Source organism: Natator depressus, chromosome 8 (genome assembly GCF_965152275.1).
Source record: "Natator depressus isolate rNatDep1 chromosome 8, rNatDep2.hap1, whole genome shotgun sequence".
Taxonomy (NCBI): Eukaryota; Metazoa; Chordata; order Testudines; family Cheloniidae; genus Natator; species Natator depressus.
The window spans coordinates 47,872,585-47,896,710 of record NC_134241.1 but is presented as its reverse complement, the minus strand read 5'-3'; the positions used below and the strand labels follow the sequence as shown (position 1 = coordinate 47,896,710).

At 48.0% G+C, this 24,126-nt stretch overlaps 2 protein-coding genes and 1 long non-coding RNA gene across 6 annotated transcripts in view; 2 read left to right on the top strand and 1 right to left on the bottom strand.

Annotated features, from left to right (window-relative positions):
- ALDH9A1 (aldehyde dehydrogenase 9 family member A1) overlaps nucleotides 1–2,795 on the top strand; it is a 33,154-nt gene extending 30,359 nt beyond the window's left edge. For all 3 annotated transcript variants that reach the window (XM_074960951.1, XM_074960950.1, XM_074960949.1), the window contains exons 10-12: nucleotides 208–349; nucleotides 1,257–1,369; nucleotides 1,896–2,795. In XM_074960951.1, coding sequence (XP_074817052.1) covers nucleotides 208–349; nucleotides 1,257–1,369; nucleotides 1,896–1,990 — 350 coding nt within the window. In that variant the 3' untranslated portion in view covers nucleotides 1,991–2,795. The remainder of the gene's footprint in view (nucleotides 1–207; nucleotides 350–1,256; nucleotides 1,370–1,895) is intronic.
- A 1,776-nt stretch (nucleotides 2,796–4,571) lies between these two features.
- Nucleotides 4,572–23,924, bottom strand: MGST3 (microsomal glutathione S-transferase 3). 2 transcript variants are annotated; one of them, XM_074960955.1, is made up of 6 exons: nucleotides 17,816–17,949; nucleotides 12,142–12,265; nucleotides 8,812–8,885; nucleotides 7,894–7,951; nucleotides 6,230–6,302; nucleotides 4,572–4,758 (listed from the first exon to the last, which is right to left on the bottom strand). In XM_074960955.1, exons 1-6 carry the CDS (start codon nucleotides 17,911–17,913, stop codon nucleotides 4,649–4,651), a joined length of 537 nt encoding a protein of 178 aa, XP_074817056.1. In that variant the 5' UTR covers nucleotides 17,914–17,949; the 3' UTR covers nucleotides 4,572–4,648. The 2 variants fall into 2 exon arrangements, with proteins under 2 accessions (XP_074817056.1, XP_074817057.1); XM_074960956.1 differs by lacking the exon at nucleotides 17,816–17,949 and adding an exon at nucleotides 23,781–23,924 and having other exon boundaries at nucleotides 4,573–4,758.
- Nucleotides 6,662–19,056, top strand: LOC141992187 (uncharacterized). Its single transcript, XR_012640544.1, has 3 exons — nucleotides 6,662–7,595; nucleotides 13,674–13,962; nucleotides 17,673–19,056. It is a non-coding gene; the product is annotated as an uncharacterized LOC141992187 (long non-coding RNA).
- Nucleotides 23,925–24,126: the final 202 nt, after the last annotated feature.

The following is a 24,126-nucleotide window of genomic DNA, read 5'->3' as shown; positions in this document are numbered from 1 at the left end:
TAGTCAGGGGGATGAGTGTAAAAGTTATTGCTTGCTCTGCATGTGAGAGGTAGGACATGCCACCCTCCCACCCACATTCTACCCTAAACCTTTCCCAACTTGGCCAATGGCGTGCCAATTAAGATGCTATGTCAAGGATTGTTGTGGTCGGGCTGGGGTTATACATATTTCAGCACTGCAAATACACATGTGCTGCAATACTTTCAGGGGACTGCAGAGATGACATGACATGTGTGAAAGAGGAGATCTTTGGGCCTGTCATGTCCATCCTACCATTTGACACCGAGGAGGAGGTCCTGGAGAGAGCCAATAACACCACCTTTGGGCTGGCAGGTGGTGTCTTTACCAGGTACAGGTGGGGGGCAGTGTTCAGTCCTTTGAAATGGACTAGGGATAGAGGAAGAATGTTACCAAACTAGAACACCAAGTCCTGGTGGCAATTGTGCTTCAGGGATGCTCTCTTCTAACAGCCACAGAGAGCAGCAAGATGGCTCAGATCAAGACAGAGCACTATTTATTTTTTTTATATATAATCATAGCACCTAGGACTCCCAGTCATGGATCGGGACCCTATTGTTCTGGTGCTGTACAAAACCCGGAACAAAAAGTCCCTGCCTCTGTGTGCTGGACATGTAGTCTCTGCTGCTATTTGTATTCCAGGTAGGACAGGGGTCTCCCTGTGCAGACATAGATTAGGAAATGGCTCCTTCCCTAGGAGTTTGTAGTGTAAAAGACTAACAATGCACCATGCTGGGAGTACAGAACTTGTAAATGATAGTTGTTGGTGGTTTTCCCTCCCCCCGTTTCCCCTTTTCATAACAACTTGTCTCCAGCTGCCACTCAAACTCCTTCACAGCCCTGCCTGTCTTCCCTGCCACAGGAAGACACTCTGCCTCATTTTGGGACATGCACACACCAAGTGTCCAAAGGCAGCTCTTGCCTGCTTTACCTTGTAGTGGTGGGGGACAAGATAGCCACTAGTGGCTAACAGCTCTAAATTAAGTGCCACCCTAGGTTTCCTGGCAATTAGCTGCTACATCCATTGGGCAGGCACAGATTGGGTGCCTCTCTCCTCATGGTCAAAACCAGTGCCTGTGAACTAGATTCTCATGCACTTCTGCACAGCTCTGCTATTGGGCATGGGGGAGCAAAGGCAGCTAGTGGGACTTAATACCTACCACTTGAGCTGTCTGCAGAGGGTTGGGGGACTGGTATGGAAGGGAACGCTTGCACTAAACCTTGTCCTTCTCCCACAGGGATATCCAGCGGGCTCACAGGGTGGTTGCTGCTCTCCAAGCTGGAACATGCTTCATTAACAACTATAATGTCAGCCCTGTGGAGTTGCCCTTTGGAGGATACAAGATGTCAGGTGAGCAAGGCACCAGCTCTGAAAAACCTACTAGAGCTTCCCTTTTAAACCTCTCCAGCATATAGGAATCAATGTCCCTACTCCTGTGATAGCAGAATCAAGTGGTGTCATCCTAGGCTGAGACCCCAAAAACTGAGGCTGTCACATCTGTAGGAAGCCAAAAGCTGCTCAGCAGCTTGGTTGCTATTCTGAGCACTTGGGGCTGCAGTTAGAAACTAAAGGTGGGAGGTTGGTGAGGTGGCTGCAATATTTACACACCAAGAAAGCAAGGGAAGGGAATTTACATCGCCTGCTATGGCTCCTAGCTCAGAGTTGACTCAGCTACTCAGTCTAGGGATAACTTGAAATGCCATATCAAGAAGCTAGTGATGCTGGACTGCTGCCTGCAGGCAGGGTCGTCCTTCCCCAGAGGTGTGCATGGCTGAGTCTGACCACATGACTACCGACAGAGCAATAACATAAGAAGGTGGGTGGCAATGACTGGCACTGCCATCTCACTCCTGAATATGGTGTCTGTTCCTTCCAGGGTTCGGCAGAGAGAATGGCCAGGCAGGAATTGAGTATTACTCGCAGCTGAAAACCGTCTGTGTGGAGATGGGTGATGTGGAATCTGTGTTCTAATGGCATGGGCCTCACAGGAGAGCAACAGGCTGTCCCACTCAGCCAGAGATTTCTACTAGAACTTCTAGATGGCAGTAATAAGTGCTCTGAATGTCCTGTGCCAATGGGGGAAGCTGGGGTGGGGCAGTGTGCTGCAATCCTTTGCATTTGTGAGGGGGGATGGGATGTGAGTTGGGGTTCGGGTTTGAGTGTCCCATTCTCCACAATCTGCCTAGGACTAAAATTGGATTAAGTGACCTTGATTCATCACCAGCAACTGTTGCTACTGAAGTAAGTGCCAGTAGACATAGCAGCTGTTTAGTGTAACAGTTTCTGGTTAACTACTGGGTCATGCTCTGACAGCTCATTGTGCACGGAGAAAACCTACAGTGATGCCATAGTCTGTGTAGGCCTAGGTTTCCTTCATGCACACTATGCTGTAGGAGAGCTTTGGTAGAAGCCTGACTGACTTCTCCTAAACAGCAATGCCCTTATCCTAAGCTATTTCAGCATAGAGTGGGGTGTTGGAACACCGTTTGGCCATCTCTATATGTGGATGGGTCTTTTTCCAAATATAGCTCATTGTGCAGTGAGGGATAGCAGTATATAATGGCATCCACCTGCAGCTATGGAATAGTGCTAGTGCTCCACTCTAGAATCACCTAGGGGTAGTTGCTGGTGTAGTGAAAATTGTTATCCCCCAAGACACCAACAATTAGGCAAGCTATTTTGTGTGTACACACGCACTTGGAGAAACTGTTTTATGCTACTTTATTTTAGCAGTCAAATAAAAGTTCTGGTATACGGCCTTATCTGAAAGTTCTGTTTATGGAAGAATTGGAGCTGTAGCTCCAAGTGCTACCTGCCAGTGGGAGAAGACTGTTTTTTAGAGGGGAGCTGCAACTCTCAAGTGTGGGGTAGAGGACTAGTGTGTGAGCAGGGACTAAAGCATCTAGCAGGCTCAAGCCATCCAGCCTGGAGTTTAGCAAAGCTAACTCTTGAGTCCCACCTACAGCAGAGCTACTGCCTAGATCACTCACTACATAAAGGACTTAGAGGGCAGCAGGATTTTTAAATCAAGTGTAGTATCAAAGGGAGTCTCAGAAGTGGAACTGATACGATGGGTACAGAAAGGCACTGCCAAGTGCAAAACTGCCTCCTGTGGCTCTTTCAAGAGGTAGGTTTCTGCTACTCCAGAAAGGTGGCGATATACAATGCTCTTAGCATAGTGTTCAATTCTAGGACACCAGCAAGCTAGTATAACATTGGCAGCACTTCAGAGCAGACTGCACCCACCCTTAGAGGGACTGAGTGAGGAAGAATTAAAGAGCTGTGTATGGCTAGCTTAGCTAAACAGGAGTAGGTAAAGGGACGACCACCACCAAGGAGGCATTCAGCATAAGGAACAAAGGGGTGAAATTAAGGATAACTGAAGTTTTGCCTGTTGTTCAAAAGTTAAGTACAGAATACTGAGCTGTGGTAGTTTCCACCTCCTGCTTAAGACAGAGGGAAACACCCAGCACTGCCTGCCCTAGATAATCCAGTACATCCTCCATCTCTGAAATCAAAGCACAGAGGGCCTTTCCAGCAGAGAAACTTCAAGGAGCAGCTGAAGGCTAGCAATATTATACCAAACAGGAGAAGCCTAGATACAAGGATGGAGCTAGTGCTTTTTCCCAGGGCACAGCTGCCTTGGCCCTCACCACCTCCTTCATCTGCATACCTTATTCAAAAGATGTAACTTAGAAGTTACCCTCATCTGCCTGAAATACAGACTGCAGGGTAAAACACAGACAAGGCCTCATTTGCAAAGACTGCAGCAGTGGTACCAAGGGAACAGCTCCTTCTCTGAGAAAAAGGATCACAGGATTCAAGGGGCTGGGTGAAGGGCAGGAAAAGCCACCCTTGGAGCAGAGGGGCTAGAATTTCCCACTTGAGCTACTTTGTTCCTTTCCAGTGCTCTTAAATGCTATAATGCTGCTTTAACTGTAGTCAGCAAGATGAGATCATGGTGATAAGTGTCAGTGATCCTGCTTTTTATCTGGTTCCGTTAGCACTGCCTGCAGCAGAGGCCAAAACCCAACCAGGAACAAGAACTGGGTAGTGATGCTAGGCCAACACCGTTGTGGGCACCAAGTGATGATTCCTGTGCCTGCAGCTCACGATAGGGAAAGGAAGAAACATCTTCCTGGCTGGGACCTGGACACAACTCCAACCTTTTCTACTCAGCCACCCAGAGGAGTCACTTGCTGTTGGAGATCAGATGCTTGGAGTGAGCATTCTGTCTGTACAGTCCTAGCACAGGGAGGGAGATGGACTAGGAGGCCCAGTTTGATCTCTCATGTGACAGGTCACCAGGCTAGGCCAATATTATACATAAGTTCCAGTTTACAGGACTTCTGTATGTCCCAGGATGTATAGCACAGGCTTTTTTCCAATCCCCCCCTCTGTATTATTGCCCAGGACTACTATAAAAAGCACTTTTACCCAAGATTTCAAGATGAAAACAATTAATTCCTTTGAATTTTAGTTAGGGAAAAAAAACTAGTTTAAGTTGGAAATTAAGTTTTATTATCCAAAACACCCTTCCCCCCCCCCCCCCCAAAAAAAAAAAAAAAAAACCCAACACTCTTCACTGTGGAGATTCTCCAGAAAGCTGCGAAGGGGTATGGAGGCTGGCTACTCACTGGAGACCCACTCAAGGTGCTGGAAGGCTGAGTACAAAGTGTTCCCCACCAGTCCGAGGAGTGCAGCTGAACCAATGGCCCCTCTGTTTCGCTTTCTGGGATCTGTAGAAAGAGACGAGAGAGCGCAGAGACTTAGCTAGCTCAGCAGCACCATCCTGTGCCATGCTTCTCAGCACTAGCCCATGCTACAAGGAGGTTTAATACACATTTAACAAGGTAGCACTTGGAAGTGGGGGTGCAGGTCAGGGCTCACCTTGCTGCAGAGAAACTGCATTCTCAGCTGCCCAGTTAGTTCATTTTTGAAAGGGAAGCCAAAAAGCTTTTATGGAACATGGACATTTAAAAGCAAGTAGGTAAGACTGTTGCAGGCTGAAACCGCCATGCTCAGCCCTACGGATCCCCTAAGGTCTAAATCCTGAATTCAGGATTGCAAGCTTCCCCTGCTCCAACTGGTGTAACTGACACCCTGTGGAGCTGCATCATCAGTTACACACAGGTGTAACAGAACTTGGCAGGTAAATGGATGAGGGAATGACGTTCACATACAGATTTAGGCTGTATTTCCCATCTGAATCTGCAGTCTGTCACTGCTGTGGAGGCTTGTAACTTTTGTATTTAGTTTTACACAAATGTTTTGCCATTCTTTAACCCCATCACTTTATGACATGCCACTCAAGCCAGTTGCCCAAAGACCGATTGGGTTCCAGGGCTAGATTGCCAGGCTGTAGCACTCCACACAGAATACCCCAGAGTGAATAACTACTTTGGAGAAAGTGAGCAGCAAATGAGCAACAGGGAATTTTAGCTCTTCTGCTTCCTGAATGTTGTCCTACAGATGGAGGTTTAAAGGACTGTTGTCCTTCTGCTGTTCAGTACTTGCACTGCTTTTTGGGGAACAGGAAAGAATCATCTGTTTTCCCTATCATCATCCAAGTATTTATAGAAGCACCAGCACCATATTAGCTAGGTGCTATAGACAAATAGTACATATTTGGTCCAGAAGAGCATGCCTATCATGGATTGAGGGAAGAAGAGATAGTTGGTCAGGACTAAAAGGACTTGCTCTTTAAGTCAAAGAATGCCACTTGTGTGTGGTGGGAGAAGGTATCAACACACACAAATCAGTCTGTCCTTTCTCACTGTGGACAGAGTTTCTTTTCTTAGGAAGGGGGAACATGTGTTGCAGTTCTAATTAGGATACTGTACCTTTGAGACTAATCTGCCTTCGCAAACTCGGAGAAGTGAACAAGGGACTGGGAACTATAGTTCAGTCTCAGGGTGGAGCAATAGATACCATGGCACTGGGGGTAGCCATATTTAGCTCATCCTATCCCCAGAATAGAGCTCCTTATACAGAAGGACAAGCGCATGCAGACTCTACAATGCCAAGTCTTTGTCACCCCAACATGTGGGACAAAGGCACTAGCCTCCTTTCAGTGGTACAGGAAGCCTTATTCATACCCCCACCCCCGTGCCTCACAGGGCAGCCTTCCACTAAAGAGGCCAGATGGTCAACACTGGAGACCCCAGGTTCTCAACTGGGGCTCATCCTTTGTCAGTATAAAAGACTCACCTCCTGTGTAATAGCCATAGGCATAGAGGACTCTCCCAATGATCCAGGTGATGCCAAGCCCAACAGCGACACGCTAGAGAAAAGCGGGAAAGGTTAAGGATTTCGGAGCTGAGGAAAACTTACCATGCTCCTTTGGCCACGCAAATAGGCACTCTGCTTTATAAACACTGGCTATCAACATGGTAAGGAGTCAGTGTAGAAAAGGAATCTGCATCTCTAATAATTCCCTCTCGTTAAGCTGTGGAGTCCTCACCCAGTCAGCAGCACCAGAAATCAGTGTCCCAGAGAAGCACAGTGTGGCAATGCCATGGAATACTGCATGTGGTATGTATCAGTGTCACATACACCCCCATCGTTCCCCCCCCCCCCCCCCCCCGACACAGATGTCACATTATGTCTTAGAATTGATCCTGGTGTCATCAGTCTGAAGCATGTGCCCTCCTTCCTGTCCACCTCCCAGCATCCCCAGTGACCAGCCAGACCTATGGCCACTAGTATAGTGTAGCCCTAATTTACCAGATGCTGGTTAACCAAACTCTTCCATCCACCAACTGTTTTCTTCACTCCAGATCTTTCCCCTCATTCAGTGTCCTAAGCACAGTGGAGAGAGCACTACCTGGTGCAAACTTGACAGCATTAAAGGGACTATGGTAATTAGAAATGCCTAGTCCCTACAGCCACAAGTTGTCGTCTGCTCCAGGCTTGAGCCACCAGGTATGTTGAACAAAACCAACCAGTTTTTGTAAGCTTGCTTTTTGCCACTTTCTGGAGTGGACCAGAGATAGGAACCGAGTAGAAGTTATCCCTCGCTCTTACGTTGCAAGAAATCTCAGCAAGTACAAACACACAAGAGTGGCACTTCCCCATTTGCAGACACTGCAAATTTCCACGTAACAGCTTAGTTCCTGTTTCTGTGGTTCCAGTTTGCCGGACTAGGACCTCAGTTGAACCTGCCTGTGCTGCTGCCTCCAGTCCCTCCGCACCAGCGCTTGGCAAAGGACGGCAATTGGTTTTTGCAAAAAGTTTCAAATCTTGGTAAGTTTTTCATGAAAGTCGTCTGGATTTTGGAAGCAAAACCCAAACCTGAAGATTTTTTATTTCTTGTCCCCAGCCCTTTTTGCTAGCAGCAGAGAGAAAAAAAAAAAAAAACCCCACATTTTTGGTTTCTCAATGGAAATTTTTCCATGGAGATTTTCATTTAGATAAAGGCTTTAAAAAAAAATATTTTTTGACAGAACAGTTTTGACCAGCGATCCTGCGCATGCTGCAGTGTGCCATGAAGACTGGAGGGGCCTGAGCCTCACTAGGGGTTACAATGCACCCAAGCAAGCAGGAGGCAGCAGCAGCCCCAGTTGGCCCAGCACAGGTACATGGTTCAAGTTGGGAGGCAGCAGCCTACTGTAGGATGCACTACACAGATCAGGAACCTGTCTTACAGAACACGGTCTCTCAGCTGTGCAAGGTGATTGATGGCTCCCACCAGCACCTCCTGAGCAAGTACAATGCACAATGGGGCTAGAGTGGAGCATGCTAAAGATTGATCAGGCAGACTTTGCCCCCTCGGGAGATCTTAGCACATTCTCCTGCAGCCAACAGGAAGGCAGGGGAGAGTAGGAACAGTCTCTAATCCAATCATTTCAAACCTGGCTAGGGACATGACTCACCGGGTGGTAGACTCCGCCCACGGCTAGAAAGAACAGGAAGGAGGGATAAACTTCCAATCTGAAAATAGAAGACAGAGATTTGCACTTATGACTAAGCTCTAAGAGGTTTTTTGTTTTGGTTGTTTTTAAAAAGATCTTTGTGGATATCTAGACGATCAATCCCTGCCCATCCCACCTTCCCCCACACTTCTTAGAATTGGGCACCATATTTTAGGGAACACCCTCAGCCTGCATAGAGACCTAGAGCAAGGGACTGGACTACTCAGAAGAGGCCTCCAAGTCCAGCTTTTAGCTGCCTCTGCAAGAATGCTGTGACAACCATAGTGGTGTCTACACACACAGTGTGCAGTAATGGATGCACAAACCCTTGGGAATCCTGAAGATCCCAGAGCCACTGCCCAGGATCAGCAGCGTATTTGCTTACAAGGCCTGAAGTTCCCTTTTAAAGTCATTGCCAAATGCTAAGCCACTGTTTACTAGCTGGGGAATGGGAACACACCAGCCATGCTCCGTTTGAGAGCCAGGTCTCTCTGGGCTGGTGAATTCATTCTCTGGGAGAGTCGGGCACTCATCAGGCAGCTGAACAAATGAGACCATCAAAAGGCAAGGCACGACATACCCCACTGGTAACACAGCTTCCTGGGCCTTAGGATCTGTCCACATGGGCAAACTGCCAGGGCTGTGATATAACATGGTAGTCCCTGCCTAGGTGGGGCCAGACCGTGACTGGAATCGAACCCCTGGATGAGGGCTTGTCTCACCTACTAAGCATTACGCTGCAGCAGAGCCTTACATTTTCTCAGAGCCCAATCCAGACACAGACAAAGCGTTTAGCAGAAGCAAATGCTACACTCCAGGTGTCAGTGCTTAATAACTTAAATCTTCAAGTCAGCACTCAGGACTGTCCACGATACTCACGTGTTCTGGTGTGCGCGCTGGATGCAGTTGAAGAGATGCCCATGTTCAGGGTCCGTGCTATACATGGTTGGATACTGTTAAAGACAACACAGTGTTAGCAAACACATGGAGCTCTGTGGCCTCTCACAACAACGTCACTCGCCGCTTCCTGCGGGGGCTATTATTTCCCAGAGCACTCACCCAGGGCGATCTGAATCTCAACTCTGCTTGTTTGGCAAGACCACCTGACTGCCTTGGGGGGTTTGGAGTCCAAGTTGTGTCATGTTGCCCTCCTTCAAGAATGAGCTGTAGGCTGCACTTCAAACTCCTGGGCGCATTGGCTGAACAGTGGCACGAAGTGAACCCTGGCCTCATGTCTCCGTGATCTTGCAAATGCCACTAGATGTGACACAAAATGGAGGATCCGTCCCCCCAGCGGCTACTTTAAAACCATCCTTTGGCTCTGGTCAAATAGAACTTCTGGGAGAGGATACTTGGCTGCTTCTCTCTATACCCCCTCCAAAAGGCAACGGGCAGCAGCAGCCAGGAGTTGGATAGACCCTCTCTGTGCAATCCCATCTGCTCTGTGGAGCCAGTCTGAAGGCTGGAATGGAGGCTAGAGCAAACACTCCTCCCTCCCGCCCGAAAAAATCCTGGACACCGTCTCATCTGGAGAGCTGGGCAGAACGTCGCAGGTGGGAATAAGGACTGGAGGCTCACTGCCTCCTCCATCTCCTCTGCACATCTGAGCCTCAAGCAGGAGCGGTCCCTCAGCTGCAGATACCTTCCTGAAGCAAGCTGGGGTTAGATCTCTGTGCACGCATTTGCTGTCTGGGTGGGAATTTAATCCGGGAGTGTCTACATTGGTTCTAATCCTGCCAAGCTCTCTCTTGCCATCTCCCAGCACTGCATTTATTGCTCATTGTTTCTACTCAGTCTACAACAAATGGGCATGAATGGAGATTCTCACATGGAGCCCTGAGGATGGTCACGCCACATCACAAAGCTAGCCCATAACCTTAAACAGAGACTCTCAAGTTGCGTGAAGAAACCACCATCATGCGTTGTCAGCAGGGGTGGAACCCAGAATCTGCAGTGTTGAGCCTTTCCCATTTGAACAAGAGGGGTAATTCCACTAGCTGGGAACTGCACTGAACTCTCCCTCTGTGGACCAGCCTTGAGAGGCGTGTAACACACTGAACGATGGGCTCCCCATACACAGTACATCACAGCCGGCCTTTTATGTTCTGATCCAAGTCCCCCTGAACACCCCATTCTGTGCACTCACGTGTGGGGAAAGAGCAGCAGTGGTGCACATAAAACCCAGCAGCCAGATGCTGCTGCAGCCTCGTACACACCCACTGACTGGCCCTCTCTTGGGGATGTTTGAGGGCTATACCATACAGCTCCTCCACCCTTTCTCAAGTTTCTAGAATCACACCCTGGAGGAAATGCCCAAAGTGCCAAAGCTGCTTCCAAGCACAGTAGGCTCCACATGCCAACGTCCTGACTCACAGTGGCAGCTGTTAGTAGTTCCCAGGGTGGATTCCGAGATGATGTTTAGTTTACAAAGGGTCCTCTTTGCTATTGTTCCTCTTAAATATCTCCTTTGAATTTTATAAGCCCTTCTCCCTCTATTTTTAAATGCTCCTCTAAGATCATCTCACTTTCTCCTGCCCCAAATCCAAACTGGGTTTTTCCCAAAGGCAAGATCTACCCACCTAGTAGCAGGGAAAAGCATAAGTAGATAGGGCAGGGACGATATGGTTATTTGCTTGTCACAGGTCTCTTAAGTTTCTCTGTTTCAGACACCCTTCAACAGCCCCATTCAGTCCTACGCAGCTGATCTGCCACACTGCTAGCTCCACAGATCTAGCTCTGGAGATCAGAGCACAGAAACACCAGCTCCCCACCCACACACACTCATGGAGGCATATTGCCAGGCTATAAGGGTGGGGAAAACCTGTGTTTATGTGCGATGTTCTAAGTTTTAGAGTCCTGGAAAGTCTTAGGTTTCGCAGCTGCCTAGGTTGGAGGTGGGGGTGAATAGACCTAGAAGGTGTTGTAGCAGGAAGACAGCAGCCCGTGCCTAAGGACAGAGGTTAGAACACCTCAGCAGAGCCAGTCCCATCATATCTCCCCCAGCCTGAACTCTCAGCCCATTGCTGCCAGGTCCTACACCTCACCTCTCCTGGGAAAGAAACAACGGTGCCTAACAGCAGCAGGAGATCTGGCACAGTGACCAAGAGGGGGGAAAGCCTTCAAATGCATCTGTGTGGGTGCTGGAAGGAGACTGCTGCAACTGGGAGACAGAAGCAGAGACTGGAGCTGAGTCAATAACTTCCACTGATTTCAAATCTTAAGGGTAAGAATACCCACTGTGAGGGTTATTGGAAGCACCCCTCTAGGAGGATCGTACAAAGGATAAGAGAATAACTAGCACTGGTGGGGCATCATAGCTAGGGCTCTGGTCCAGGGAATAATGGGGAATCACTGCACAGTTCTGAACTACTTCACCTCACTATCTTCTCCCATTTAGGACTGGGCTATACTAGAAAATTATATTGACCCAACTATGTTACTCAAGTGTTTGAAAAATCCACACTCCTGAGCGACGTAGTTAGGATGACTTATGTCCCTGTGTAGACAGCGCTAGGTCAATGGAAGAATTCTTCTGTTGACCTAGCTGCCACCTCTCGGGGAGGTGGATTATCTATGCTGATGGGAGAACCCCTCTCATTGGCATAGGCAGTGGCTACAGTGAAGTGCTGCAGCTGCACCGCTACAGTGTTTGAAGTGTAGACAACCCACAAAGTCAGTGATAATGTGACTACTGCTATCTTGGCCAACACACTGGAGACTGAACCAGGGACTCCACAGCTATAAGCATGAGACTCTACAGCTTGAGGTGAAGAACCAGGCTCTCCAACTAAGAACTGTAACAGACCCATCAGACAGGGATGTATATGTAATACACACACAGTGACTAGTGGGTTACAACATTTGCTGAGTGGACCACCACCACCATGGATATGCTCCTCTGCAGAGAGCTCCTAGGATATGGTGAGGCACAAGGCTAAGAGCCAAACACTGGAGAAGTGCAGTATTCTCATGATATCCCCTACTGCAATGTTCCTTATGTACTAGGATCTAGACAAAACCAGATTCCCGTTCACCAAACAACTCACACAGAATGGGAAATAGTCCACGAAGTCTTGTGTTTCCCCTAATTACCAGTGCTTCTGTCATACTAAGCCAGCTAATGAGATGCCTGGGCCTCTCTCCTTCAAGATAGCCAGTAGAGGCATTCTTGGTGCCTCAAGGGCAGGACCACCTGCGCTACCCACTCACCTCCACCTTGTACTTCTTGCGTGCCTTCGCCACATTCACAGCGAGGTGCGTTATCATGATAAAGCCGGCAACACCGGTCAGGACCACGTAGCCGTATTCCTTGGAGAAAACGACCATCTTGACACTGTTGAGAGAGGAGCATTCGGTTACAATCTCAGGACAGGACTGAGAATCCACAAGAGACTATTAACCCCTATTGGTATAAAAAGTTTACTGAACACTGACCAACGTCCTTCCGGCATGGGGACCTGGGTGCCTGAGGGAAGTGACAAATTATGGAGCTTTCACCTCTAGGCTGCTTGCTGAAATTCAGCCCAAGCAGTTAAGTACAGTACTATGTGAAATGAGTCAGGGTCTCTACGTCCAGTTCATATTAGGCAAGTATGTACAGCATAACCTTCACCATCATAACTGTCTCCCCTCACTGGCACTTTCAGTAGAAGGGCCACAGATGGATTGGGCCCTGGAGTCAGAGTGCCCCGTAAGTGGTTCTTTAGATCAAGATGAGGCAACCTTGGGTGGTGCATGCAAGGAGACAATGGGTAGAAGCTTGCCTCAGTACCTGTGCCTGGTCTGTGACTGTGGTCTGGTATACACTTCAGTTATATCAGCAGAACCTTTTAACTGAAAAAGTTATACTTGTAAAAGCTCTAGTGTGGATTCAGTTATACTGGTATAAAGGTGACGTATTGGTATCATCACCTCCCTTCCCATACAGGAATAGCTATACCGTTATAACTGCACCCACATGGAGCGTGGTTGTTCTGCTTTAACTGTACTGGTATAGTTAGAGCAGTACAACTTTTAGGGTAGACAAGACCAGTGATAGGACAGCTCTCTCTTGAGGGGTCTATCTGACACATTTTCAATAGCACTAAATTCACTTAATTGTTTAGAATAAGTCTTAATAGCAAATATGTAAATTCTACTGTTGCAACTGTCCCAAATTCTAGATTAGGGCCCTTGTCCTCCTTCCATTGAAGTCAATGTCAGGACTATTGACTTAAATGGGACGGTGTCACACCAGAGGACAACAGATACTGGTGACCTGAGTGGGGAGATGTTACAGGAGGTTTAACCCTAGACATAAAGCACTGCAGACTGCCTTCCAGAAGCCCTTTCATCCGAACCCTAGCTGTGGCCAAATGATCACTGACACTGCACACAGTGTGGGGGTAGTGGGAGGCAGAGCAAAGTTGACAAATGTACCAATGTGAGTGAAAAGTGGAAACCATACTTCAGCCCAGCTAGCCACTGGTAAGCTGAGTAATGTTCTTCCTCCCAGCAGCTAGAGAACAGTGCCAGGGAGTGGGCTCAGATTCACAAGCAGACAGCAAGTCTCCAGAAGCATCTAGTCTCTGGTATTTACCAATAGTTGCACGTGCAGGTCCACTGGCTATCAGGAGATGGCCTTGCAGAGCTGTTATACATAAACCATGTCTCCTGATACCAAACCCCTAGCCCTGCAAATGAGCTTTCCCAGTCAAGTTGCCTCTCTCCACCACTTGAACAAGGTTCTCTCCATTTTACAGGGTCAAGTCAAACCTAACTGATCCTTTCCATCTGGTGACTCCACTGGGCAGCGAGGCCTCCTATCCTTCACTGACACAGAACCAGAGCAGTCCTGGAAGAACATGTTACCTTAGGAAACTGGCACCTGCAGCCTACCATGGCAATGCTGCCAGCACTCATGAGCAATGGAACAGAAATTCATAAGGGAGCAGGTTTAGTTTCACACTTACAAGGATAATTATAAACAGCATGGAAAGGAATGAGGTTATCAAGGACAATGGCGTAGACTTTGCACATGAAAACTTGCAGGTACTTAGTTATTTTAGGTTTCAGAGTAGCAGCCGTGTTAGTCTGTATTCGCAAAAAGAAAAGGAGTACTTGTGGCACCTTAGACTAACACATTTATTTGAGCATAAGCTTTCGTGAGCTACAGCTCACTTCATCGGATGCATTCAGTCTGATAGCCAGTCTGAATGCATCCGATGAAATGAGCTGTAGCTCACGAAAGCTTATGCTCAAATAAATGTGTTAGTCTCTAAAGGTGCCACAAGTACTCCTTTTCTTTTTGTAATTATTTTAAGCATTCATGAGAACACTGAAAATTAAAGCAAATTTAAGGCTGTGAGCACGAGCAGTACCCCTTGTTATAACGGTTACTACACTTCATTTAGATTATCGTAAATGATCAGCATTTCACAAACACAAACAGGTCAGCAAACTGAGGGTCATTTTTTATTATAAGCTGAATTCATAACACCAACTGCCAGTGATGATCAGGAGCAGCATTTTTCTGCTCAGATACTCAGGAGGGATACTGCCCTCCACCCACAGATTTCATCTCTGCCTGTCACCTGGGTCACTGGCAGGGGCTACCCTGAGAATGTCTCACAGGCCGCTACTACTGCGGAACACAACAGCGCCACTGCATAAAGGCTTTCACCCACGGAAGCGGACACCCACGCTCCACCGAGGCTGCTTAGTCCGCAAGTGAAATTCGAGGCCTTATGATTAGTATTGAAAAGACTTGCCCTGCGTAAGACCAGCCTGCCTGAATGACTACCTGTCCCAGAGGCTGCAAGGCTGGAGCTGTGGAAGATAGGCAGAGCACTTCTGAAATGCCCTCTCCTTCCACAGGCACTAGGGCCATACTGCATGTAGCACTCTTAGGGCTCGTCTACACTACCACGTGGGGTCAATCTAAGATACGCAACTTCAGCTACGTGAATAGCGTAGCTGAAATCGATGTACTTAGATCTATTTGCTGTGGTGTCTTTACTGCAGTAAGTCGACAGCTGACGCTCTCCCGTCAACTCCGCTTGCGCTCCTCGTTCTGGAGGAGTACTGGAGTCAACAGGAGAGCACTCGATTTATTGCTTCTATACTAGATGCGCTAAATCCACCCCCCGGATCGACTGCTGTCTGCCGATCCGGTGGGTAGTGTAGACAAGCCCTTAGAAGAGACTCCAGAGGCTTGTGTTAATTGAGGGGTGCTTTATTGGCTGTGTTGGAGGAGCCCTGCCCCCATTTTTGTACCAGCTTTGGCTCAGTGAAACACCCAGATAAGTTACTGATTAAGAATATTGTTTAAAGGGGTGTCACCTCTCAAACCTGCTAGGATAATCTGGATCTTTCACCTTATCAGTTCCCTGCTATCGCAAGGGCATTGGGCACAGGTGATGCCTCAGTTTCTCCTATTCTCTGCCCATTTCACACAACAGTTTAGTCTCCTGATGGACTGAAGTGCTTTGGTTTCACTATTGTTGTTGTGCTCAACACAGGGGTATTTGGATGTAGTTTAAGGCCTGTGATATTCAGGTCAGACTAAATGATTTAATGGCCCCTTCTATGAAACCATGACCCACCATCTTGGGGCAGCATCCCTTCACGTTTCTGTAAAGTCAAAATTACCATCTCAATTTCAGCTCTGTACTAAGACTCATTCATACAGGGCCCTTCACTAGAAAAGGGTCAGAGTCCAACAATCAAATGCAGCACCCCAACTAAGGAACTGTTAAAACTTATATTGGAAGATTAAAGCCCGCTCAGCTTTCCAAATGGCTAACTAGGTCATAGGACCTTGTGAAGCCAAATGACTCCCACTGAAACCAGTGGGACCATGTCTACGCTCGTAAATTTTACAGAAGAATTCCTGCTTGTTCCAACACTGGTTCAGCTGAACTGATGTTAAGCACCACCATAAGCCCTAGTGTAGAAAAGTTTGTGCTGTTTTTACCAGTGTAAAACCTGCTGAATGGGTAAAAATGGGTCTGGCTGCAGGGGCCTCATGTTTACATTAACACCTCTTCAGCTGACCTGGTGGGATATATATTTTGTAAGGCTCCCCCTAGACAATGTTTCTGAATCTTTCCATTGACTTTGGTGGAAGTTGGTTGGGGCCCCATAGCTGGTCATTTGTATGTTCCCACTTGCAAGTATTCAGACCAGAGGCTAACAACATTATAAGTCAATAATATACTTTAAAATCATAGCAGGAATGCACAAAGATTTTTTTTTTAAGTTTGAATGGTATGGTCCAGGTAATCAGGTTTTATTAAAAAACACATACAACAGCATTCTGCACTGATTATCTCCAAACACAGATTGGAAACGGAGAACAGAAATTGCTAGGAATAAAGGCATAACATCTCCACATTAGGATTAGTAGTAAGACACTGATGAGAACAGTTCACCAATACAGAGCAGTCTGGAACATCTGTAAACTGGGTGCAATCAAACAACATGCATTTTTATAGCCAAGTGCAAAAGCAGACATTTAAAAACAAAGCATGTAGGTAACACTTACAAGAAAGCACTGACTCTGAAAAGGACATGGAGATCATTGTAGCTACCAAACTGAGTATGAGCTCTCAGAGCAATAGGGTGGCTAAGAAGGGCTAAACTGATACCTGGATGTATAAACAAGGGGATATGCTGAATAGGAGCAGGGGGGGTGATATTATGTCTGTATAGGACACTGGTGAGAACATTACTGGAATACTGTGTCCAGTTCTGGTGTCCACACTTTAAAAAAAAATGTTGGAAACTTGGAGACGGTGCAGGGAAGAGCTACAAAAATTTATGATTCTAGCTCTGGAGAACACTGAGAGATCGATTTAGCTTATCAAAGAGAAGGTTAAAAAGTAACTTGATCCTGGGCTGTAAACCCCTGCACAGGAAGAAATCAGATACTAGAGAGCTCTTTACTCTAGCAGGCAGAGGCCCAGCGAGTTCCAATGACTGGAAGTTGAAGTTAGATGTACATTCAAATTGGAAATGAGATGCAACATTTCAAACAGTGAGGGTGTAAGTAAAGTGGTCATCAAGGGATTAACTGGGTTACTCAAAATATTATGGGTTGGAGCTATGCTCCACCCCTCCCTTACTTCCTATTTAGTGTGCCCCCTCCTGTTTGCATATAGTTGAATATAGCAGCACTTTCCCAGCCTGAAATACTGTAAGTAAAATGTGTTTCTTTTGCACTGAGCAATTCCTTTACAGAAGAAGGTAATTAATCAGTGGAACATCTTACCAAGAGAAAGGGTAAATTCCTCTTCACTTTGAATCTTTAGGTCAAGACCAGATGTCCAAGAACATCTAGATAAATCCACGAGTTACTGGTCTCAATACCGTTCTCTTATGTGGTAGGAAAGAATAATTCAGGAATGACTAGGTGAAATTTTAGGACCTGTGTTATGCAGAAGGCCAGGCTAGATGATAATTGTAGTGCCTTTGGGCCTGGATCTGTTTATCTATAATTTTGCAATATCAAAAAGACACTGGAAGTCAGTTTTATTTCATAACAAAATCAAAACAAGTATGAAGAAGATGAGATCAGAAGTAACTAACTTTAAAAACTGCAGATGGTAATTTAAGAGTATCATCAAATGAAAAACGGTAGGGAAACGGAAACAGGCTTCCAAACTTCAAAGATAGTAGGAAAAAAAATAAACAAGAGTTACTTGCAAGTGTGTCACTGAATATGTTACAGGCCCATTGCTCACTAAATGCATGTTAACCAGATAAATAGTCGAAAGAAATGACTAAGGAAGAAGAAGGAGTAAGAAAGTGTTACAAGGAAGAGTCTGCAGACAACATCTGAAGACAAGTGTGGGAATACTGATAGCAACATAGAGACACTTTCACCTGATGCATGGAGTCTTACCTTTGCTTCACAATGGCGTAAGTCCATAGGTCACAAGAGAGTCTTAATGACCTTGGCACTGTAACACTGCCACAGATGTTGCAAGACTGGCTTTTCATCCTGACTCAGCATTGCTGGAGCAATTCTGCTAAATGAGCCAGGACTGAAGGAAACTTTGATAAGTTACCTCTGTGCACAGTCAATCATCAGCCTAGCAGTAGTAGAATCACAGTTACAGTGCAGTGAGCCAACTGACAACTTTTACAACCACATGACATAGAACTACTAAGGATTGGGTTAGCTGGAAGAAACTGTCATGTTCAGTTGTAGCAAAGGCCAACACAATCACAGGTTATATCAAAGTTGGTATTAGAACAAACATTATATGCTTGTACAAGACTACAAGGAAGTCACACCCAAGTACAGTAAAACCAGGCAAAGGAATTCAACAGGACTCAACTTGAGTCTTATTTTTTATGACCTGCAGACACACAGTGTATTTCAGCAACCTTTGACCGCAACCACAAAGACTGTGATAAACTGAATGACGTGGGTCATAAGGCTGAATTCATTCCCCCTGAATTGCAGGTACTTAGGGCTTATCTACACAAAGATGTTCTTCCAGAATAAGGTAAAGTTTGAATTTAAAATGCAGCAATTATTCTGGAATAAGAGTGTTTACACGGGGAGTTATCCCAGAAGAACTATAGCGGAATAGTTATTCTAGAATAGCCACGGCCAGTCAATTTCCCCAAGCAGACAAGACCTTAAGAGACTTGAGACAACTTGAGCTCAAAGGATTGAAGAGGATGCAGACCACTACATATTCCAAGACTCAAAAGCTTGTAGCAGCTCAATAGGCAACTAATAGTAATGAATAAAGAAACACACTCAGCAATGCCCCTCTGCCATGTACATTGGCCAAACCAGACAGTCTCTAGGCAAAAGAATAAACGGACACAAATCTGACATCAGGAATTATAACATTCAAAAACCAGTAGGAGAACACTTCACTCTCCCTGGTCACTCAATAACAGACTTAAAAGTGGCAATTCTTCAACAAAAAAACAGACTCCAATGTTAAACTGCAGAACTGGAATTAATTTGCAAACTGGACACCAGCAAATTAGGCCTGAATAAAGACTGGGAGTGGATGAGTCATTACAAAAACTAATTTCCCCATACTGTTACTCACACCTTCTTGTTAACTGTTTGAAATGGCTCACCCTCACTACCACTACAAAAGTGATTTTTTCTCCCTTGGTATTCTATTGTTAGTTGAATTGTCTCATTAGACTGATCCCCCCCCCCGCCCCCCACTTGGTAAGGCAACTCTCACCTTTTCATCTACTATGTGCATATATACCTGCTACTGTATTTTCCACTCCATGCATCTGATCAAGTGGGTTCCAGCCCACGAAAGCTTAATGCCCAAATAAATTTGTTAGTCTCTAAGGTGCCACAAGGACTCCTCATTTTTTCAATCTACATTGTAATTAGTGATAACACATAATAGTTATCTAGACTGTAAACTCTTTGAGACAGAGCCTGAAGTTTGCACGTTTCTCAGCAAAGCGCACAGCGCGCTACTATTGGTGCTTTACAACCAGTTAAATATTTTGTCTTTCTCTAGGACCAACCCAGTAAAAATCTCACAGCACTTTACAAATGTTAATGAATTCACATTAAACATTTCATTAGCCTGGAGATAAGGTTAGTCAAGAGCATTTCCTTTCAACACCATCACTACAAACCAAAGAGATCACTAGTTAAGGCCACAAGTATCCAGAGCAAACTCAGTGCACATGTATTACCATCTACACTTCATGTAACCCTCATAGGCTGTCAGCCTCACAACAGTCTCTAGCTTCCAACACATGGCCACCTACCATGCCCGATTAACACTTACATGCACAGCCTTCATTCCAGGTGGGAAGGACTCATGCATTTGACTGTGGCATTTTCCTTCCAGGTAATAACACATTAAAAATGTCTGGATTGAGGGACATTAGAGAAACAGGCTCAGGGGTCAGTTGTCCAGGCTGGAAGACTTGATGCCTGGAGAACTAATGAAATGGTGAAATCACAATCGTTGAGAGTGAAAGCTGAGTAATTGCAATAAGAAATCAAGACGGTTAAGAAGCCATTGGTTGGTTGGTTTTTGTTAAGTCCTATTTAACTTGAATGACTAACACTTTTTAATGAAGGAAGGCTTGTAATAGCCAGAACCTCTACAGATTCTTTTAAGGTGTTAGGGCTCAATAACTGTCCTGGAGCTATGCTCTAAAACAGGGGTGGGCAAACTTTTTGGCCTGAGGGTCACATTGGGGTTCCAAAACTGTATGGAGGGCCAGGTAGGGGAGCCTGGCCCCCACCCCCTGTCCGCTCCCTCCCACTTTCTGCCCCCCTCAGAACCTCCGACCCATCCAACCCCCCCTGCTCCGTCCCCTATTCACAGCCCTGCCCCCTGACAAGCCCCCTGGGACTCCCATGTCTATCCAACTCCCCTGTTCCCCATGCCCTGACCGCGCCCCCTCCCACCCCCAGAACCTCTGCCCCATCCAACTGCCTCCTGCTCCCTTCCCTCTGACTGCTCCCCAGGACCCCCTGCCCCTTATCTAACCGCTGCCCCCTTACCATGCCGCTCAGAGCAGCATGTCTGGCAGCTGCGCCACCCGGCCGGAGCCAGCCACACCGCCGTGCTGCCCGGCAGGAGCTTGCAGCCCCGACGCCCAGAGCGCTGGCAGCACGGCGAGCTGTGGCTGCAAGGGAGGGGGGACAGCGGGGAGTGGCTGCGGGCTAGCCTCCCCCTCCAGGAGCTCAAGGGCCTGCTGTGGCCCGTGGGCCATAGTTTGCCCACCTCTGCTCTAAAGCCATGGTAGATCACACTCAACATTAATGATATTTCTATGGTAAAAAAAGCAGGACATTTTAGAAACAAAACCTAACACATTTTTCAAGCCTTCTTCATATATCATAAGGCGCAAAAAAGAAAGGTGGGGGAGGGGCGGGGGGAAGGAAGCACAAGTCCAGTTTCGTAAGTGTCCTTTGCAGGTCACCTTTAAGAAAGCTCCATTTATGCAGTTTTGGTCCTCATTTAGGGTATGTCTATACTATAAAAAAACCAAACAAAACCAAACACAGCAGCAAGTCTGGGTCAACTGACTGGGACTCGCATTACAGAACTAAAAATAGCAGTGTACATGTTCCCACTTGGGCTGGGTGCTGGCCTCTGAAACCTGGTGATGAGGATGGGGAGGCTCTCAGAGCTCAGGCTTCCAGACTTCAGTCCAAATGGGAATGTCTACACTGCTATTTTTAGCCCCACAGCATGAGCCCAAGTCAGCTGACCAAGGCTCCAAGACTTGCTGCCCTGGTTTTTTGCTATGTAGACAGACCCTCAAATTGAAGCCAATACAGACAAGGTACTCCTAGAACCATGCAGATCTTGACACAGCATGGCCTTGTAAGTCGAGCAATAGATACAGGAATTAGGGCTAGTCTACACTTGCAATGTTAAAGCGCTGAGGCGGCAGCGCTTTACCGTGCCTTGTGTGGTCGCGGCGCAGCGCTCTAAAAAAACCCCACCCCCCACAAGAGGCGCAGCTCCCAGCGCTGGGGCACTGTCTATGCTGGCACTTTACAGCGCTGAAACTTGCTGGGCTCAGGAGGGTGTTTTTTCACACCCCTGAGCGAGAAAGTTGCAGCGCTGTAAATTGCCAGTGTAGACAAGGATACGCACCATCTTAGCTTCAACAAAAAAACTTCAAAACCAGACTTCAAAGAGAAACTGCAGAGCTACAATTCACTTGCAAATTCAACATCATTAAATTTGGGCTTGAATAGGGACTGGGACTGGGAGGCTCACTACAAAAGCAATTTTCCCTCTCTTGAAATTGACACCTCCTCATCAGTTACTGGGAGTGGACCACATCCACCCTGATTGAATTGGCCCCCGTCAGCACTGGTTCTCCAATTGTAAGGTAACTCCCTTCTCTTCATGTGTCAATATATTTATGCCTGATCTGTAATTTTCACTCCATGCATCTGAAGAAGTGGTTTTTTTACCCACAAAAGCTTATGGGTAAAAAAGGCTAAATCTATTAGCCTTTAAGGTGTCACCGGACCTCTCACTGTTTCTGTGGATACAGACTAACACGGCTACCCCTCTGATGCTTGACACCATCCTAGCTGGGAAACCTGAAAAGTTAGCTTTGTTTTGATTCTCACGATGGACATTTTTATATCTCTGAATACCCCACTCCCTTGTGAGCAATGTTCTAGTTCATAGGAACAAGAAGTTGGATGAACTCAGAGTATGTGCAATACCCACAACAAATCCAGTTCTCGGGGGTTTCTTGCAAGTAGCTCATCCAACAGAGATACTGGGATTAACAATCTTTCAGGCCTTTCTTCTTATGTTGTATACATTTCAGGGTAGGTTCAAATTTGAGCTAATCAATTTTGGCAGCATCTCCTTCACTTGCAAGATCTCTGCAATAACCAATGCCTCAGATTAAAGCACAGGCAGGTCTGAAATGAAAAAGGTTCTGATTGCAGCAAGTGGGACAAAAGGAGACAGACAAGAGGATGCAGCATTTGCACAGGAAAGTGACATCTCTCTCCCCCACCCTTGAGCAACCCCTCCTACTGTTTCTGTGCCATATTGGTACTGTGAAAGGAAATATAATGGAAACCCCACTCAGTGATGGGATTTTAAATACATCTTCTGACTCCCTATTGGGTGTCCTTCCCCAGTTACCTGATGGGAGAGGACTGGCCCAGAAACTCAGGCCAGAGTCTAATTAGTAGAGTATTGTGTGATCCACTGTGCCAAAGAAAAGTGACCCCTAGATTGCTCTGGGGATGTGGAACAGGAAACTGACCAGGCACTGGTTTGTGTGAGCACTGGGCTTGGGGTTGGCTTGCAGGTCAAATGGGAGGAAGTGGCCCTACAGAGGCAACAGGGAGACAAGCACCTCGGAAGCCGCAGGGGCAAGTGAGCCCAGCAGAGCTGTGGCAGGAGGACCCAGAGCAGACAGGGAAGTCACCAAAAAGTGGCTGTCGGGTAGGCAGGGACCAGTACAGCCTGCAGGAAGAGCCCACAGGCTTCACAGGGAGCCAGGGATGAACGAAGCTGCCCACTGGTGAAGTGCAGGGGAAACTGCCAGCCTGGGGAAGCCCAGCCGGAAGCAGCAGCGTGCAGGGCCTGAGCCGACACACAGACCTCTTGGGGAGTGTCATTAAGTGGAACAGCAGCTGGGGCAGAGGGACACTGACACAGCTAAACCAGGAGGAAGAGGACCGGCAACATCCCCTGGGAGAGGCCCCAGCCTCACCACGCGCACCGAAGGGCCAAAGACAACTTTAACCTCCAAAAGAGAATGACTCTGACTTTACGCAACACCCCAGCTACTAGGTCTAGAGCTCCTAGGGGCTGGGAGATTATCCATGTCCCCTCTCCCCCCGCCTCTTGGCCTAAAAAAAGAGGTTAGGGGCAAGGGCCCCAAGGCCTCTCCTCCCACCCGGGGAGAGAGGGGCTGCCCGGGGGCAGAGCCGCGGGGGGGGGGGGGGAGAAGGGCTGCCCGGGGCGCAGAGCCGCGGGGGGGGGGGGAAAGAAGGGCTGCCCGGGGCGCAGAGCCGCGGGGGGGGGGGGGGGAAGAAGGGCTGCCCGGGGCGCAGAGCCGCGGGGGGGGGGGGGGAAGAAGGGCTGCCCGGGGCGCAGAGCCGCGGGGGGGGGGGGGGGAAGAAGGGCTGCCCGGGGCGCAGAGCCGCGGGGGGAGGGGGGGGGAAGAAGGGCTGCCCGGGGGCGCAGAGCCGGGGCGGGGGGAAGAGGGGCTGCCCCGGGGGGGATGGGGGCTGCCGTCCAATGCCTGCGAGCCCCCAGGGGCGCAGAGGCGGGCACACGGGCCGCGCTGCCCGCAGCAGGCCGAGGCGCCTGGCCCCAGGTTGGCTCCCAGCTGGCGAAGGAGCCACCCGAACTCACCCGCTGCCTTTGCCGCGCGGACACGATCCTGGGAAGTAGGGGCAGCCCGGGGCTGGCCAGGGACTGTCTAAGGCAGAGCCGCGTCCGGACCCGCCCCGGGCCCCGCCGAGCCACCGCCCCCAGGGCGGGCCCGCAGCGCCGCGCACACCCGCCCCCTGGCTCTCAGGCCGCCCCGCCGTCGGGAGACTCGAGGCGCTGCGGCCTCCCAACCCCGCGTTACCCAGAACCCTCACAGCGCCCCCATAATCACCGTAACACCCCTTCTGACCGGGGGGACACACACCGCCCCCATAATCACTGTGGTACCCACAACACCCCCTCTGCCTAGTGGGACTCACTGCACCCC

What these genes read in the sequence shown, in the direction of transcription:
- MGST3 (XM_074960955.1), bottom strand. Translation starts at nt 17,913, where the DNA reads ATGAAAAGCCAGTCTTGCAACATCTGTGGCAGTGTTACAGTGCCAAGG. An exon ending in TACGCCATTGTGAAGCAAAG is followed by an intron (nt 12,266 to 17,815) that starts GTAAGACTCCAT and finishes CTCTCTCAACAG; the next exon opens with TGTCAAGATGGTCGTTTTCT. An exon ending in GCAAGAAGTACAAGGTGGAG is followed by an intron (nt 8,886 to 12,141) that starts GTGAGTGGGTAG and finishes TGTCTTTAACAG; the next exon opens with TATCCAACCATGTATAGCAC.